General features: G+C 41.9%; 1 protein-coding gene across 1 annotated transcript; it reads right to left on the bottom strand.

Moving 5' to 3' along the window:
* Window positions 1–106: 106 nt before the first annotated feature.
* Window positions 107–5,558, bottom strand: LOC143364282 (uncharacterized; the record flags this gene model as incomplete). Its single annotated transcript, XM_076804715.1, has 4 exons — window positions 107–1,532; window positions 1,701–3,927; window positions 4,051–5,248; window positions 5,386–5,558. Coding segments are annotated over 4 exons (5,024 nt in total), but the record flags the coding sequence as incomplete, so codon positions are not given.
* Between the last annotated feature and the right edge of the window lie 15,097 nt (window positions 5,559–20,655).

Below are 20,655 nucleotides of genomic sequence, written 5' to 3'. Positions count from 1 at the left end.
ATAAACATAATGAAGTCAACGCGAATATAACTATATCGGTTGTAACAAAAAGTATAACTTACGCAAATTAACTATATGAAGAATAGAACGCGATAAGGTGACAGAATTAGGTCTCGATGGGAAGAGGCGCGAGTTTCTTAACATTACGTTTGCACAAGCCGTTTACTGTCTTGACGGTAACTGCGCGAATGATGTCATCTTGGCCCGGATGAACTTCCACGATGCGTCCGAGACTCCAATGGGATGGTGGAAGGTGATCGTCCTTCAAGATGACGATGGTTCCCTTGTTCATCTCGTGGGATCCTTTGGTCCATTTTGCGCGTACATTCAGGTGGTTTATGTATTCTTTGGACCACCTGATCCAGAAGTCGTGTTTCACCTTCTGGATGTGTTGCCATTTGGACAACCGATTGCTGGAGGTCTCGTTGAAATTGACCTCGGGTAAGCTTGTCATTGCGGAACCAATCAAAAAATGGCCGGGAGTGAGAGCTTGTGGATCGTTGGGATCGGACGAGAGTGGAGTCAACGGGCGGGAATTAAGGATTGCCTCGATTTCCGTCACAAATGTTGCGAATTGCTCATAGGTGAAAAGTTCATCGCCGACTACGCGTTTCAGATGATGTTTAAATGACTTGACCGCAGCCTCCCAGAGCCCGCCGAAATGTGGCGACAAAGCTGGCATGAAGTGCCACGACATCTCTTTGTCCTCAAGAAATCGACGAACTCTTTTGTGCTCTTTTTCGCGCAGGACTCTGGAGAGCTCGGTCAAGTCATTATTGGCACCGACGAAATTGGTACCATTGTCGGAATATATGTTTTTGCATATTCCGCGGCGCGCGATAAAACGTTTTAATGCAGCGACGAAGGCTTCGGTGGTCATATCGCTAACCACCTCGAGGTGTATGGCCTTAGTGGAGAAACAAATAAAAACGGCAACGTAGACCTTTATTTTAGCGCGATTACGGAATTTGCGTTCCTTAATAAAAAATGGGCCGCAGTAATCCACACCGATGTTAGTGAATGGTCGAGTTTCGGTGACTCTGTCTGCTGGTAAATTACCCATTGTGTATCTTGTCGTAGGTGGATTAACGCGGAAACACTTCACGCAATTTCGCAATATTTTGCGTGTTGTGTTTTTTCCATCGATCGGCCAATATTGTTGTCTGACATTGTACAATGTGGATGTCAGACCCGAATGATGATGTTCGATGTGTGCGTTATGAATGATGAGATTAGTGACGCTATTGTTTTTCGGCAAGAGTATCGGATGTTTCGTTTGGTATGAGAATTTGGAATTTTGGAGACGACCTCCGACGCGTAATATGCCTTTCTCATCGAGAAAGGGACTCAAACAAAGCAATTTGCTTTTGGATGGTAATTCGCTTCCAGTTTTCAGTGCGTGTATTTCCTCCGAAAATGAATGTTGTTGAATTAACGTGAGAATTCTTTCATTTGCGAGGTGTATTTCCTCTACCGAAAGCGGTCCGATACAGCGATTTCTATTTGTAAACCGTAGACAATAGGCGATTACCCTACGCAGACGCTTGATACAGGAAAATCTCTGTAAGATTTCATTGGCGTTTATGACGGACGAAGCAAAACAAGTGACTTTGCGTAATTCGGGAATTTCCTTGGGAGATTCAAAGCGCGATTCTGGCCAAACTGATTCGTCGAGTCCGAGCCAATCCGGACCGAATTACCAAAAACTATTGTCGATTAATTCCTTGGCCGTGATACCGCGTGACAATAAATCCGCGGGATTATCGGAAGTGCGAACATGTCGCCAATTCTTTATGCGCGTTTTGCCTTGTATTTCCGCGACGCGATTCGCCACGAAAGTTTTCAAGGTGCTAGGTGATTTGGCTAACCAATGCAGAACGATAGTCGAATCGGTCCAGAACGTTGTTTTGGATATGGTGTGCGTGAGTGATTCCCGCACTGAGCAATATAATGTCGCGAGTAGGTTCGCTCCGCAGAGCTCAAGACGAGCTAGACTGATGGTTTTTAACGGCGCGACTCTAGATTTTGCGCAAAGCAGCTGCGTTTTGATTTTTCCGGACTGGTTGATGGTGCGAATGTAAATACAAGCTCCGTAAGCGCGTTCACTAGCATCGCAAAATCCATGTAATTCGATGCTCTTTACGGAGCGTTGCGTTATATGTCTGTTGAATTTGACCTTTTCCAATAATTTGAGATTGTTGCGATAGTTTTGCCACTCGTTTTGTATATTCATGGGCAGCGATTCGTCCCAGTCAATCTTTAATTGCCACAGGCGTTGCATGATAATTTTCGCTGTGACGGTTACTGGACCGAGAAGACCCAAGGGGTCGAATATTTTTGCGATAGTCGACAGAATTGCGCGTTTCGTAGGTGAGTTTGGCGAATTTATGTTGACTGAGTAGTGAATAGTGTCGTTGCGCGGATCCCAGGCTACTCCCAAAGTTTTGACGGTCGCGTCCCCGAAGAATTTTGGGTGTATCTGGTCGTCTGTAAGACCGGATAACAATTGTGGATCATTCGAGACCCACTGACGGATGTTTAGTTCCCCTTTGTTTAACAAACTGATGATTTGATCGCGTAATTTGATGACGTCGCGGTATGTGGCGGCACCGGTCAAGAGATCATCCACATAGATGTCCCTTTTAATGACTTCGGATGCCGCTTTATAATTTTGCGATTCATCGTCTGCAAGTTGCTGCAGACATCGTGTGGCTAGATAAGGCGCGGAAGACAGACCAAATGTGACTGTGTTTAGTTGAAAGGTTGAAATTTCGTTTTGCGCGTTTCGCCAAAGAATTCTTTGGTACGGTCTGTCTTCTTCTCGGACGAGAAATTGCCGGTACATTTTCTCGATATCGCCGGTAAGCACAAACGGATGCATTCGGAAGCGTAATAACAGACCGAAGATATCGTCCTGTATTGTAGGACCGGTCAAAAGCGCGTCATTAAGTGACACTCCCGAACTTGATTTTGCCGATCCATCGAATACAACTCGAACCTTTGTGGTTGAGCTGGAGGGTTTGATGACGGCGTGATGCGGTAGGTAGAATCCCTCTGAATTTGCAGGTGATTCTGTTTGAGTTAGATGTCCTAACTCTAGGTATTCGTTTAATACCTTCGCGTATTCCGCCTGCAATTCCGGATTGGTAACGAATCGCCTTTCGAGGGAATGAAATCGTTTCAATGCGCGCGTATAAGTTTCGCCTAGAATTGCTTTTTTCTCGTTAAAAGGGAGCGCGACGACGTATCTCCCTGTTGCGGTACGTGAAACAGTGCGTTTAAAATGGGATTCACAGGCTTCCTCCTCCGGTGTGAGGTGAGAATGCTGTGGCCCTTCCTCGACTTCCCAAAATTTCTTTAGATCGAACTCGGCGTTGTTAAACAAGGTTGTGCGCGAATTTTTGCGGGAAGTGGTCGGTGCACTCCCCCCGATGATCCAACCAAACTGTGATTTTTGTAAAACTAGGTCAGAATCATTCCGAGTAGATAAATTAATTTGACCGATGCTGAAGCACGAGAGTGTCGGTCCCGTACCGATCAGCATGTCGACTGGTGCCGGTTTGTGGAAGTGAGGATCGGCTAATTTTATGTTGTGTGGTATTTGTACCCTTGTGCGATCGATTTGACAATCGGGCAATTGGCCCGCTATTCGTGGTATCACAAAGAATTCCAATGTGCGGTTGAAGTTATTTTGTCTCGAAACTATCTTCGCCTTGACAAGCCGATTCGTTACCGTGTTTAACTCATTTAGCGCCTCGATCGTTACACTTTGTTCGCGCGTTGGTAATCTTAATTTTTTGACCAAACTTTCGGTGATGAAATTCGCGTTTGAACAGGTATCCAGCAAAGTTCTGCACTCGACAGGGTTTTTGTCTAGATCCATTGCGTTGACTATGGCTGTAGCCATTAAAAAGTGAGTTGATCCGTCTGTAATTAGTGAGGTGATCTGATTATTTAATTGGTGTGTAACGTCGAAGCGCGTAGTAAGTCAGGATTCGTTGGTCTGTGTGGTTTCTGCGTTTGTTTCGGGATTTGACCGTTCGTGTTTACGCTCCCGATGCAGTCGCGTATTGTGCGGCTCGTTGCATTTTTTGCACCTGCCCCCGTAGCAGGTATCATGCGAATGACCCGGTTTCAGGCAATTTAGGCATAGCTTAGCCTTGCGTGCTAGTTCGATGCGTTTTTCAACCGATCCGTCTAAAAATGTTTTGCATTGGAAAGCCGCGTGATTTCCCGTCTTGCAGATATCACATGATGGTGATCGCTGCTCGGTTACGAAAACTTGCCGACGATTCGACATTGGCGACGATGGTGGAGACGGACGTTTATTGTGCCAGCGGTTATTGGCCTTGGCGCGATTATTATATTGCGGTTTAATGGGTGAGGAATATTGCGTCGGATTTGTGTTCGATACTGATTCATAATCTTTACACTGATGCGATGACATGTGTAAAAATTTGAAAATGTCGTTAATTTTGGGCATTTGGGTATCGGCTAACGTGCGTTCCCACGTTTTCCTGGTATCCTTGCCCATTCGCGAAATGACGATGCTCGTAAGGAGATCGTTTGCAATATCCTCCCAACTTCGACCTAAGGCTTGTAGCGATCTTATGTGTAATTGCATGTAATTCACTAGATCTCGGATCGCCTCGGATGACTCGTTTGGCATCGCTGGTGTATCGCGTAAAAGTGCCGCGTGTCGAAGAACCAAAGCGCGTTTGTTGTCATATATTTCATTAAGATGTTCCCAAGCGGCTGCGTAGTTATCGTCACTAATCGTGAAGGCGCCTATCGCGGTTTCGGCCCTTCCGGATAAAGAAAGCTTCAAGTAATTCAACTTCTGTATGTTGCTGAGACCTTCGTGCGCGTGAATCATGATCTGGAACGCATCTTTAAAAGTGATCCAGTTTTCAATGCGACCATCGAATTTTGGTAAATTTATTTTGGGTAGGTTTACTGGAAGCGAATTCGGTTTACTGAACGAGGATTCTGTTGGAATTGTATTTTGCGCGATACTGAGTCTTTCGAGTAGTTCAAGCGCGGAGGCGATCACATCGTCGTAGTGATCCGTGATTTCTTCGCGTTGTAACTCCAAATTTTCATGCTCGTCGGAAAGCATCATGAGGTCGTGTTGTTGCTCGTTGAATTTGTTGAATAAGCCTTTCAGACGCTCGATTCTTTCGCGAAGCTTAATTCGTTCTTTCGCGGAGTCTTTGTAAAATTCTAGATAGTTAGATAATGTCGTGATCTGGCCTTTGAAATATCTACTTCTATGTTTTAATGCGCGAATTTCGTCATCTTGCACTTGAGCCATTTCGTGAAATCGAGACAGGAAGGAAGACGGAAAGAAAGGGAGTTGATTGATGCGCGATGTGACAAGCCTACCTTGTTGATGGCTTCTTTCGGCCCCTTTGTTCTGGCTTCCTTTCCTGGAGAATCAGCAGGTAGGATGCTCGGCTCCTCAGATCGGTCGTTGATCCTCGTGGTTGGTCGTCCTTTCCCAAAAGGTAGCTTCACTGCGTAGGTGACCCCAATTTGGTTGTACGACTGCGCTGTGGCTTCCACGAAGATGTTGAACACCGTCAAATGTGACGGATCTCGTTCAATTTAATTGTATGTCTCACCGCACTCCACTAGATCACTGATCCGGTTCGAAGGACCATGGAAAGTTGGGCTGTTCGTTTTCACGAAGAAATTATGCGCGCGTTTGTGTCAAATAGAATTTATTTTAAACTTGACAAATGCCCTGTCACCGGCCGAACTAACCTTGGGTGACTAGTTAAATTGGATACAATGAATTGTAGCGGTGGTACGGTATAGCGCGATTACTGACTCTGATTCTGAAGCTGACCTTTTCTGATGCGAACTTTGCCGATTCTGCCGCTCTGCTCCGAGGCCCGCTTACTCGTCACCTCGGTGGTGACGCGATTTTTTGGCCATGGGCCCGTTTTCGGGGGAAGAATCATCCCCATTCGTTGATTTGACTTGAGGGCGGAGGTTCTTCTGAAACAGCCCTCACCGGTGGAGGAGGAAGTCCCCACCTCAAGTCAATAAGGGAGAATTCCCAAAATGCGCGATTTATGGGACCCCGGAGCAGCGCGACGAAGGCCTAAGTGGCCCATGTACGCCGTGCTAGCCAAGTGGCTAGCAGCTAATTTATTGCCCCTTGGCCGAGGTCCGGTGACGAAGACCAAGGGCTGGAAAAAATGTGCATTTACTGTCTCTGGTTTTCGTCCGTTTGACGAAACCCAGAGACACGGTTATTGGGGTTGTAGCGCAACCCGAGCGTGCCTCGCGTCGTGCGGAAGAGGATTTACGACCCCTTGTCCGCCGCGTGTAGTGGGCCATAAGGCCCGCTGTGTCCGAATCCGGAACCCTCAAGTACCTCGCGGACGGTACACGGTATGAGGGTCGCACGGATTGACTTATGACCACTTTTCCAATGCCATCAGCTCGAATCCTCAAGCGCCTCGCGTGCGGCAACTCAAGGATTAGCATTCTTCGTGATTAGTCGAAGGACGGACAAAAATCGGAAAAGGGCTTTTGTGACGCATGTGTATTTTTTGGGCGAAAGAGCATGCTCCGTGCAGCTGTAACATCCTCGCTTGCGTTACGGCCGGAAATGCGAGGATTCATGGTACTTTTGTCTGCAAGGGATCGAACATAGAGGATAGGATAGGATAGAGGATAGGATAGGATAGAGGATAGGATAGGATAGAGGATAAGATAGGATAGAGGATTGGATAGGATACAGGATTGCATTGAGGAGAGGATAGGATAGAGGATAGGATAGAGGATAGGATAAAGGATAGGATAGAGGATAGGATAGAGGATTGGATAGGATTGAGGATATTATAGGATAGAAGATAGTATAGGATAGAGGATAGGATAGGATAGAGGATTGGATAGGATAGAGGATATTATGGGATAGAGGATTGGATAAGATAGAGGATTGGATAGGATACAGGATAGCATACAGGATAGGATAGGATAGAGGATATTATAGGATAGACGATTGGATAGGATAGAGGATAGGATAGCATAGAGGATGGGATAGGATAGAAGATACGATAGGATAGAGGATAGGATAGGATAAAGGATTGGATAGGATTCAGGATTGCATTGAGGATAGGATAGGATAGAGGATAGGATAGAATAGAGGATATTATGGGATAGAGGATTGGATAGGATAGAGGATAGGATAGGATAGAGGATTGGATATAATAGATTATATTATAGGATAGGATAGAGGATAGGATAGGATAGAGGATAGGATAGGATAGAGGATAGGATAGGATAGAGGATAGGATAGGATAGAGGATAGGATAGGATAGAGGATAGGATAGGATAGAGGATAGGATAGGATAGAGGATAGGATAGGATAGAGGATTGGATAGGATACAGGATTGCATTGAGGAGAGGATAGGTTAGAGGATAGGATAGAGGATAGGATAGAGGATTGGATAGGATATAGGATATTATAGAATAGAGGAATGGATAGGATAGAGGATTGGATAGAATAGAGTATATTATGGAATAGAGGATTGGATAGGATAGAGGATAGGATAGAGGATAGGATAGAGGATAGGATAGAGGATAGGATAGAGGATTGGATAGGATAGAGGATTGGATAGGATAGAGGATGTTATAGAATAGAGGATTTTATAGGATAGAGGATTGGATATAATAGATTATATTATAGGATAGAGGATAGGATAGGATAGAGGATAGGATAGGATAGAGGATTGGATAGGATACAGGATAGCATTCAGGATAGGATAGGATAGAGGATATTATAGGATAGACGATAGGATAGAATAGAGGATAGGATAGGATAGAAAATAGGATACGACAGAGGATAGGATAGGATAGAGGATATTTTAGGGTAGAGGATAGGATAGGATAGAGGATAGGATAGGATAGAGGATAGGATAGGCTAGTGGACAGGATTGGATAGGATAGGATAGAGGATAGGATATGATATAGGATAGGATAGGATAGAGAATAGGATAGGATATATGATATTATAGGATAGAGGATAGGATAGGATAGAGGATAGGATATGATATATGATATTATAGGATACAGGATTGGATACGATAGAGGATATTGTATGATAGACTTTATGATAGGATAGAGGATGTAATAGGATAGAGGATACAATAGGATAGAGGATAGGATAGGATAGAGGATAGGATAGGGTAGAGGATAGGATAGGATTGAGGATAGGATAGGATAGAGGATGGGATAGGGGATTGGATAGGATAAAGGATTGGATAGGATAGAGGATAGGATAGAGGATAGGATAGAGGATGGATAGCATAGAGGATTGGATAGAATAGAAGATATTATAGGATAGAGGATAGGATAGAGGTTTGGAATAGGATAGAGGGTAGGATAGGGGATAGGATAGGATTGAGGATAGGACAGGATAGAGTATAGGATAGAGGATATTATAGGATAGACGAGAGGATAGGATAGAGGATAGGATAGGACAAACGGTAGTATAGGATAGACGATAGGATAGGATAGGATAGGATAGGATAGGGGATAGGATAGGATTCAGGATAGGATAGGCGATTGGATAGGATAGAGGATTGGAATAGGATAGAGGATAGGATAGGATAGGAAAGGATAGGATAGGGGATAGGATAGGATACAGGATAGCATTCAGGATAGGATAGGATAGAGGATATTATAGGATAGACGATTGGATAGGATAGAGGATAGGATAGGATTGAGGATAGGATAGGATAGAGGATAGGATACGATAGAGGATAGGATAGGATAGAGGATTGGATAGAATAGAGGATATTATGGGATAGAGGATTGGATAAGATAGAGGATTGGATAGGATACAGGATAGCATACAGGATAGGATAGGATAGAGGATATTAAAGGATAGACGATTGGATAGGATAGAGGATAGGATAGCATAGAGGATGGGATAGGATAGAAGATACGATAGGATAGAGGATAGGATAGGATAGAGGATTGCATTGAGGATAGGATAGGATAGAGGATAGGATAGAATAGAGGATATTATGGGATAGAGGATTGGATAGGATAGAGGATAGGATAGGATAGAGGATTGGATATAATAGATTATATTATAGGATAGGATAGAGGATAGGACAGGATAGAGGATAGGATAGGATAGAGGATAGGATAGGATAGAGGATAGGATAGGATAGAGGATAGGATAGGATAGAGGATTGGATAGGATACAGGATTGCATTGAGGAGAGGATAGGTTAGAGGATAGGATAGAGGATAGGATAGAGGATTGGATAGGATATAGGATATTATAGAATAGAGGAATGGATAGGATAGAGGATTGGATAGAGGATAGGATAGAGGATTGGATAGGATTGAGGATATTATATAATAGAAGATAGTATAGGATAGAGGATAGGATAGGATAGAGGATTGGATAGGATAGAGGATATTATAGGATAGAGGATAGGATAAGATTGAGGATAGGATAGGGGATTGGATAGGATAGAGGATAGGATAGGATAGATTATATTATAGGATAGACGATAGGATAGGATAGAGGAATGGATAGGATAGAGGATAGGGTAGGATTGAGGATAGGATAGGATAGAGGATAGGATAGGATAGAGAATAGGATAGGCTAGAGGATAGGATAGGATAGAGGATAGGGTAGGATATATGATATTATAGGATAGAGGATAGGATAGGATAGAGGATAGGATAGGATAGAGAATAGGATAGGCTAGAGGATAGGATAGGATAGAGGATAGGGTAGGATATATGATATTATACGATAGAGGATAGGATAGGATAGAGGATAGGATAGGATAGAGAATAGGATACGATATATGATATTATAGCATAGAGGATAGGATAGGATAGAGGATAGGATAGAGGATTGGATTGGATAGAGGATATTATAGAATTGAGGAATGGATAGGATAGATGATTGGATAGGATACAGGATAGCATTCAGGATAGGATAGGATAGAGGATATTATAGGATTGACGATAGGATAGGATAGAAAATAGGATACGACAGAGGATAGGATAGGATAGAGGATATTATAGGATAGAGGATAGGATAGGATAGAGGATGGGATAGGAAAGAGGATACAATAGGATAGAGGATAGGATAGGATAGAGGATTGGATAGGATACAGGATTGCATTGAGGATAGGAAAGGATAGAGGATATGATAGAATAGAGGATTGGATAAGATAGAGTATTGGATAGGATACAGGATAGCATTCAGGATATGATAGGATAGAGGATATTATAGGATAGACGATTGGATAGGATAGAGGATAGGTTAGGATTGAGGATAGGATAGGATAGAGGATAGGATAGGATAGAGGATAGGATAGGATAGAGGATAGGATAGGATAGAGGATAGGATAGGATAGAGGATAGGATAGGATAGAGGATAGGATAGGATAGAGGATAGGATAGGACAAACGGTAGTATAGGATAGAGGATAGGATAGGATAGGATAGGATAGGATAGGGGATAGGATAGGATTCAGGATAGGATAGGGGTTTGGATAGGATAGAGGATTGGAATAGGATAGAGGATAGGATAGGATTGAGGATAGGATAGGATAGAGGATGGGATAGGGGATTGGATAGGATAAAGGATTGGATAGGATAGAGGATAGGATAGAGGATGGATAGGATAGAGGATTGGATAGAATAGAGGATATTATAGGATAGAGGATAGGATAGAGGATTGGAATAGGATAGAGGATAGGATAGGATAGGGGATAGGATACGATTGAGGATAGGATAGGATAGAGGATAGGGTAGAGGATAGGATAGAGGATTGGATAGGATAGAGGATATTGTATGATAGACATTACGATAGGATAGAGGATGGGATAGGATAGAGGATACAATAGGATAGAGGATACGATAGGATAGAGGACAGGATAGGGTAGAGGATAGGATAGGATTGAGGATAGGATAGGATAAAGGATGGGATAGGGGATTGGATAGGATGAAGGATTGGACACGATAGAGGATAGGATAGGGGATTGGATACGATAGAGGATAGGAGAGGATAGAGGATAGGATAGAGGATAGGATAGAGGATAGGATAGAGGATGGATAGGATAGAGGATTGGATAGAATAGAGGATATTATAGGATAGAGGATAGGATAGAGGATTGGAATATGATAGAGGATAGGATAGGGGATAGGATAGGATTGAGGATAGGATAGGATAGAGGATAGGATAGGATAGAGGATAGGATAGGATAGAGGATAGGATAGGATAGAGGATGGGATAGGATAGAGGATGGGATAGGGGATTGGATAGGATACAGGATTGGATAGGATAGAGGATGTTATAGAATAGAGGATTGGATAGGATAGAGGATTGGATAGGATACAGGATAGCATTCAGGATAGGATAGGTTAGAGGATATTATATGATAGACGATTGGATAGAATAGAGGATAGGATAGGATAGAAAATAGTATACGACAGAGGATAGGATAGGATAGAGGATATTTTAGGTTAGAGGATAGGATAGGATAGAGAATAGGATGGGATAGAGGATAGGATAGGCTCGTGGACAGGATAGGATAGGATAGGATAGAGGATAGGATATGATAGAGGATAGGATAGGGTAGAGAATAGGATAGGATATATCATATTATAGGATAGAGGATAGGATAGGATAGAGGATTGGATAGGATACAGGATTGCATTGAGGAGAGGATAGGTTAGAGGATAGGATAGAGGATAGGATAGAGGATTGGATAGGATATAGGATATTATAGAATAGAGGAATGGATAGGATAGAGGATTGGATAGAGGATAGGATAGAGGATTGGATAGGATTGAGGATATTATATAATAGAAGATAGTATAGGATAGAGGATAGGATAGGATAGAGGATTGGATAGGATAGAGGATATTATAGGATAGAGGATAGGATAAGATTGAGGATAGGATAGGGGATTGGATAGGATAGAGGATAGGATAGGATAGATTATATTATAGGATAGACGATAGGATAGGATAGAGGAATGGATAGGATAGAGGATAGGGTAGGATTGAGGATAGGATAGGATAGAGGATAGGATAGGATAGAGAATAGGATAGGCTAGAGGATAGGATAGGATAGAGGATAGGGTAGGATATATGATATTATAGGATAGAGGATAGGATAGGATAGAGGATAGGATAGGATAGAGGATAGGATAGGATAGAGAATAGGATAGGCTAGAGGATAGGATAGGATAGAGGATAGGGTAGGATATATGATATTATAGGATAGAGGATAGGATAGGATAGAGGATAGGATAGGATAGAGAATAGGATACGATATATGATATTATAGCATAGAGGATAGGATAGGATAGAGGATAGGATAGAGGATTGGATTGGATAGAGGATATTATAGAATTGAGGAATGGATAGGATAGATGATTGGATAGGATACAGGATAGCATTCAGGATAGGATAGGATAGAGGATATTATAGGATAGACGATAGGATAGGATAGAAAATAGGATACGACAGAGGATAGGATAGGATAGAGGATATTATAGGATAGAGGATAGGATAGGATAGAGGATGGGATAGGAAAGAGGATACAATAGGATAGAGGATAGGATAGGATAGAGGATTGGATAGGATACAGGATTGCATTGAGGATAGGATAGGATAGAGGATATGATAGAATAGAGGATTGGATAAGATAGAGTATTGGATAGGATACAGGATAGCATTCAGGATATGATAGGATAGAGGATATTATAGGATAGACGATTGGATAGGATAGAGGATAGGTTAGGATTGAGGATAGGATAGGATAGAGGATAGGATAGGATAGAGGATAGGATAGGATAGAGGATAGGATAGGATAGAGGATTGGATAGGATAGAGGATAGGATAGGATAGAGAATAGGATAGGATAGAGGATAGGATAGGACAAACGGTAGTATAGGATAGAGGATAGGATAGGATAGGATAGGATAGGATAGGGGATAGGATAGGATTCAGGATAGGATAGGGGTTTGGATAGGATAGAGGATTGGAATAGGATAGAGGATAGGATAGGATTGAGGATAGGATAGGATAGAGGATGGGATAGGGGATTGGATAGGATAAAGGATTGGATAGGATAGAGGATAGGATAGAGGATGGATAGGATAGAGGATATTATAGGATAGAGGATAGGATAGAGGATTGGAATAGGATAGAGGATTGGAATAGGATAGAGGATAGGATAGGAGAGGGGATAGGATACGATTGAGGATAGGATAGGATAGAGGATAGGGTAGAGGATAGGATAGAGGATGGGATAGGATAGAGGATACAATAGGATAGAGGATACGATAGGATAGAGGACAGGATAGGGTAGAGGATAGGATAGGATTGAGGATAGGATAGAATAAAGGATGGGATAGGGGATTGGATAGGATGAAGGATTGGATACGATAGAGGATAGGATAGGGGATTGGATACGATAGAGGATAGGAGAGGATAGAGGATAGGATAGAGGATAGGATAGAGGATAGGATAGAGGATGGATAGGATAGAGGATTGGATAGAATAGAGGATATTATAGGATAGAGGATAGGATAGAGGATTGGAATATGATAGAGGATAGGATAGGGGATAGGATAGGATTGAGGATAGGATAGGATAGAGGATAGGATACGATAGAGGATAGGATAGGATAGAGGATAGGATAGGATAGAGGATGGGATAGGATAGAGGATGGGATAGGGGATTGGATAGGATACAGGATTGGATAGGATAGAGGATGTTATAGAATAGAGGATTGGATAGGATAGAGGATTGGATAGGATACAGGATAGCATTCAGGATAGGATAGGATAGAGGATATTATATGGTAGACGATTGGATAGAATAGAGGATAGGATAGGATAGAAAATAGTATACGACAGAGGATAGGATAGGATAGAGGATATTTTAGGTTAGAGGATAGGATAGGATAGAGAATAGGATGGGATAGAGGATAGGATAGGCTCGTGGACAGGATAGGATAGGATAGGATAGAGGATAGGATATGATAGAGGATAGGATAGGGTAGAGAATAGAATAGGATATATCATATTATAGGATAGAGGATAGGATAGGATAGAGGATAGGATATGATATATGATATTATAGGATACAGGATTGGATACGATAGAGGATAGGATAGGGGATTGGATACGATAGAGGATAGGATAGGATAGAGGATAGGATAGGATAGAGGATGGGATAGGATAGAGGATACGGTAGGATAGAGGATAGGATAGAATAGAGGATTGGATAGGGTACAGGATTGCATTGAGAATAGGATAGGATAGAGGATAGGATAGGACAAACGGTAGTATAGGATAGAGGATAGGATAGGATAGGATAGGATAGGATAGGGGATAGGATAGGATTCAGGATAGGATAGGGGTTTGGATAGGATATATGATATTATAGGATAGAGGATAGGATAGGATTGAGGATAGGATAGGATAGAGGATGGGATAGGGGATTGGATAGGATAAAGGATTGGATAGGATAGAGGATAGGATAGGATAGAGGATAGGGTAGAGGATAGGATAGAGGATTGGATAGGATAGAGGATATTGTATGATAGACATTACGATAGGATAGAGGATGGGATAGGATAGAGGATACAATAGGATAGAGGATACGATAGGATAGAGGACAGGATAGGGTAGAGGATAGGATAGGATTGAGGATAGGATAGGATAGAGGATGGGATAGGGGATTGGATAGGATGAAGGATTGGATACGATAGAGGATAGGATAGGGGATTGGATACGATAGAGGATAGGAGAGGATAGAGGATAGGATAGAGGATGGATAGGATAGAGGATTGGATAGAATATAGGATATTATAGGATAGAGGATAGGATAGAGGATTGGAATATGATAGAGGATAGGATAGGGGATAGGATAGGATTGAGGATAGGATAGGATAGAGGATAGGATAGGATAGAGGATAGGATAGGATAGAGGATAGGATAGGATAGAGAATAGGATAGGATATATGATATTATAGGATAGAGGATATGATAGGATAGAGGATAGGATAGGATAGAGGATAGGATAGGATAGAGGATAGGATAGGATAGAGGATAGGATAGGATAGAGGATAGGATAGGATAGAGGATAGGATAGAGGATAGTATAGAGGATTGGATAGGATTGAGGATATTATAGGATAGAAGATAGTATAGGATAGAGGATAGGATAGGATAGAGGATTGGATAGGATAGAGGATATTATAGGATAGAGGATAGGATAAGATTGAGGATAGGATAGGGGATTGGATAGGATAGAGGATAGGATAGGATATATGATATTATAGGATAGAGGACAGGATAGGATAGAGGATTGGATAGGATAGAGGATAGGATAGAGGATAGGATAGAGGATTGGATAGGATTGAGGATATTATAGGATAGAAGATAGTATAGGATAGAGGATAGGATAGGATAGAGGATTGGATAGGATAGAGGATAGGATAGGATAGAGGATAGGATAGGATAGAGGATAGGATAGGACAAACGGTAGTATAGGATAGAGGATAGGATAGGATAGGATAGGATAGGATAGGGGATAGGATAGGATTCAGGATAGGATAGGGGTTTGGATAGGATAGAGGATTGGAATAGGATAGAGGATAGGATAGGATTGAGGATAGGATAGGATAGAGGATGGGATAGGGGATTGGATAGGATAAAGGATTGGATAGGATAGAGGATAGGATAGAGGATGGATAGGATAGAGGATTGGATAGAATAGAGGATATTATAGGATAGAGGATAGGATAGAGGATTGGAATAGGATAGAGGATAGGATAGGAGAGGGGATAGGATACGATTGAGGATAGGATAGGATAGAGGATAGGGTAGAGGATAGGATAGAGGATGGGATAGGATAGAGGATGGGATAGGATAGAGGATACAATAGGATAGAGGATACGATAGGATAGAGGACAGGATAGGGTAGAGGATAGGATAGGATTGAGGATAGGATAGAATAAAGGATGGGATAGGGGATTGGATAGGATGAAGGATTGGATACGATAGAGGATAGGATAGGGGATTGGATACGATAGAGGATAGGAGAGGATAGAGGATAGGAGAGGATAGAGGATAGGATAGAGGATAGGATAGAGGATAGGATAGAGGATGGATAGGATAGAGGATTGGATAGAATAGAGGATATTATAGGATAGAGGATAGGATAGAGGATTGGAATATGATAGAGGATAGGATAGGGGATAGGATAGGATTGAGGATAGGATAGGATAGAGGATAGGATACGATAGAGGATAGGATAGGATAGAGGATAGGATAGGATAGAGGATGGGATAGGATAGAGGATGGGATAGGGGATTGGATAGGATACAGGATTGGATAGGATAGAGGATTGGATAGGATAGAGGATTGGATAGGATACAGGATAGCATTCAGGATAGGATAGGATAGAGGATATTATATGGTAGACGATTGGATAGAATAGAGGATAGGATAGGATAGAAAATAGTATACGACAGAGGATAGGATAGGATAGAGGATATTTTAGGTTAGAGGATAGGATAGGATAGAGAATAGGATGGGATAGAGGATAGGATAGGCTCGTGGACAGGATAGGATAGGATAGGATAGAGGATAGGATATGATAGAGGATAGGATAGGGTAGAGAATAGGATAGGATATATCATATTATAGGATAGAGGATAGGATAGGATAGAGGATAGGATATGATATATGATATTATAGGATACAGGATTGGATACGATAGAGGATAGGATAGGGGATTGGATACGATAGAGGATAGGATAGGATAGAGGATAGGATAGGATAGAGGATGGGATAGGATAGAGGATACGGTAGGATAGAGGATAGGATAGAATAGAGGATTGGATAGGGTACAGGATTGCATTGAGAATAGGATAGGATAGAGGATAGGATAGGACAAACGGTAGTATAGGATAGAGGATAGGATAGGATAGGATAGGATAGGATAGGGGATAGGATAGGATTCAGGATAGGATAGGGGTTTGGATAGGATATATGATATTATAGGATAGAGGATAGGATAGGATTGAGGATAGGATAGGATAGAGGATGGGATAGGGGATTGTATAGGATAAAGGATTGGATAGGATAGAGGATAGGATAGGATAGAGGATAGGGTAGAGGATAGGATAGAGGATTGGATAGGATAGAGGATATTGTATGATAGACATTACGATAGGATAGAGGATGGGATAGGATAGAGGATACAATAGGATAGAGGATACGATAGGATAGAGGACAGGATAGGGTAGAGGATAGGATAGGATTGAGGATAGGATAGGATAGAGGATGGGATAGGGGATTGGATAGGATGAAGGATTGGATACGATAGAGGATAGGATAGGGGATTGGATACGATAGAGGATAGGAGAGGATAGAGGATAGGATAGAGGATGGATAGGATAGAGGATTGGATAGAATATAGGATATTATAGGATAGAGGATAGGATAGAGGATTGGAATATGATAGAGGATAGGATAGGGGATAGGATAGGATTGAGGATAGGATAGGATAGAGGATAGGATAGGATAGAGGATAGGATAGGATAGAGGATAGGATAGGATAGAGAATAGGATAGGATATATGATATTATAGGATAGAGGATATGATAGGATAGAGGATAGGATAGGATAGAGGATAGGATAGGATAGAGGATAGGATAGGATAGAGGATAGGATAGGATAGAGGATAGGATAGGATAGAGGATAGGATAGAGGATAGTATAGAGGATTGGATAGGATTGAGGATATTATAGGATAGAAGATAGTATAGGATAGAGGATAGGATAGGATAGAGGATTGGATAGGATAGAGGATATTATAGGATAGAGGATAGGATAAGATTGAGGATAGGATAGGGGATTGGATAGGATAGAGGATAGGATAGGATATATGATATTATAGGATAGAGGACAGGATAGGATAGAGGATTGGATAGGATAGAGGATAGGATAGAGGATAGGATAGAGGATTGGATAGGATTGAGGATATTATAGGATAGAAGATAGTATAGGATAGAGGATAGGATAGGATAGAGGATTGGATAGGATAGAGGATATTATAGGATAGAGGATAGGATAAGATTGAGGATAGGATAGGGGATTGGATAGGATAGAGGATAGAATAGGATAGATTATATTATAGGATAGACGATAGGATAGGATAGCGGATAGGATAGGATAGAGGATACGATAGGATAGAGGATAGGATAGGATAGAGGATAGGATAGGATAGAGGATATTATAGGATAGAGGATTGGATGGGATAGAGGATGGGATAGGATAGAGGATACAATAGGATAGAGGATAGGATAGGATAGAGGATTGGATAGGATACAGGATTGCATTGAGGATAGGATAGGATAGAGGATATGATAGAATAGAGGATATTATGGGATAGAGGATTGGATAAGATAGAGTATTGGATAGGATACAGGATAGCATTCAGGATAGGATAGGATAGAGGATATTATAGGATAGACGATTGGATAGAATAGAGTATATTATGGGATAGAGGATTGGATAGGATAGAGGATAGGATAGAGGATAGGATAGAGGATTGGATAGGATAGAGGATTGGATAGGATAGAGGATAGGATAGAGGATAGGATAGAGGATTGGATAGGATTGAGGATATTATAGGATAGAAGATAGTATACGATAGAGGATAGGATAGGATAGAGGATTGGATAGGATAGAGGATATTATAGGATAGAGGATAGGATAAGATTGAGGATAGGATAGGAGATTGGATAGGATAGAGGATAGGATAGGATATATGATATTATAGGATAGAGGACAGGATAGGATAGAGGATTGGATAGGATAGAGGATAGGATAGAGGATAGGATAGAGGATAGGATAGAGGATTGGATAGGTTTGAGGATATTATAGGATAGATTATATTATAGGATAGACGATAGGTTAGGATAGCGGATAGGATAGGATAGAGGATACATTAGGATAGAGGATAGGATAGGATAGAGGATTGGATAGGATACAGGATTGCATTGAGGATAGGATAGGATAGAGGATATGATAGAATAGAGGATATTATGGGATAGAGGATTGGATAAGATAGAGTATTGGATAGGATACAGGATAGCATTCAGGATAGGATAGGATAGAGGATATTATAGGATAGACGATTGGATAGAATAGAGTATATTATGGGATAGAGGATTGGATAGGATAGAGGATAGGATAGAGGATAGGATAGAGGATTGGATAGGATAGAGGATTGGATAGGATAGAGGATAGGATAGAGGATAGGATAGAGGATTGGATAGGATTGAGGATATTATAGGATAGAAGATAGTATAGGATAGAGGATAGGATAGGATAGAGGATTGGATAGGATAGAGGATATTATAGGATAGAGGATAGGATAAGATTGAGGATAGGATAGGAGATTGGATAGGATAGAGGATAGGATAGGATATATGATATTATAGGATAGAGGACAGGATAGGATAGAGGATTGGATAGGATAGAGGATAGGATAGAGGATAGGATAGAGGATTGGATAGGATTGAGGATATTATAGGATAGATTATATTATAGGATAGACGATAGGTTAGGATAGCGGATAGGATAGGATAGAGGATACGATAGGATAGAGGATAGGATAGGATAGAGGATAGGATACAACAGAGGATAGGATAGGATAGAGGATAGGGTAGGATATATGATATTATAGGATAGAGGATAGGATAGGATAGAGGATAGGATAGGATAGAGAATAGGATACGATATATGATATTATAGCATAGAGGATAGGATAGGATAGAGGATAGGATAGGATAGAGGATAGGATAGGATAGAGGATAGGATAGGATTTAGGATAGGATAGGGTAGAGGATAGGATAGGATAGTGGATAGGATAGGATAGAGGATAGGTTAGGATAGAGGAGTGGATAGATTGAGGATATTATGGGATAGAGGATTGGATAAGATAGAGGAGTGGATAGGATACAGGATAGCATTCAGGAGTGGATGGGATAGAGGATAGTTAGGATAGACGATGGATTGGATTGAGGTGGGGTAGATTGTGGATACTATTGGTGAGAGGAGAGGATAGGTGTGAGGTGGGTGAGGAGAGTGGTGGGGATAGTGGAGTGGTGTGTGGAGTGTGTGTGGACTGGTGAGAGGTGGTGAGTGAGGTGTGAGGTGGGTGTGGTGTGGTGTGGTGTGTGGTGTGGTGTGTGGTGGGGTGTGGTGTGTGGTGTGGTGTGTTGTGTGGTTGGTGTGGTGTGTGGTGTGGTGTGTTGTATGGTGTGGTGGGCTGTGTGGTGGGGTGTGGTGTAGGGTGTGATGGAAGGTGTGGTGTGGTGTGTGTTGTGGTGTCGTGTGTGGTGTGGTGTGACTGTGTGGTGTGGATGAGAGAGAGGGGAAGAAGAAGAAGGGGGGGGGGGGTGTGTGTGGAAGTGAAGAGTGGAGTGTTGTGATGTGTGAGGTGAAGTGGAGAGTGAAGTGAAGTGAAGGTTGGAGTGAATGGTGAAGTGAATTGAAGAGTGAAATGTTGTGAAGGGTGGAGTGAATTGAAGAGTGAAGTGAATGGAAGAGTGGAGTGTTGTGAAGAGTGAAGTGAA

This window comes from Halictus rubicundus, unplaced genomic scaffold (genome assembly GCF_050948215.1).
Source record: "Halictus rubicundus isolate RS-2024b unplaced genomic scaffold, iyHalRubi1_principal scaffold0403, whole genome shotgun sequence".
Classification (NCBI taxonomy): domain Eukaryota; kingdom Metazoa; phylum Arthropoda; class Insecta; order Hymenoptera; family Halictidae; genus Halictus; species Halictus rubicundus.
Note: the sequence above shows the minus strand (reverse complement) of the source record. Positions and strands in the feature narration are given on the sequence as shown.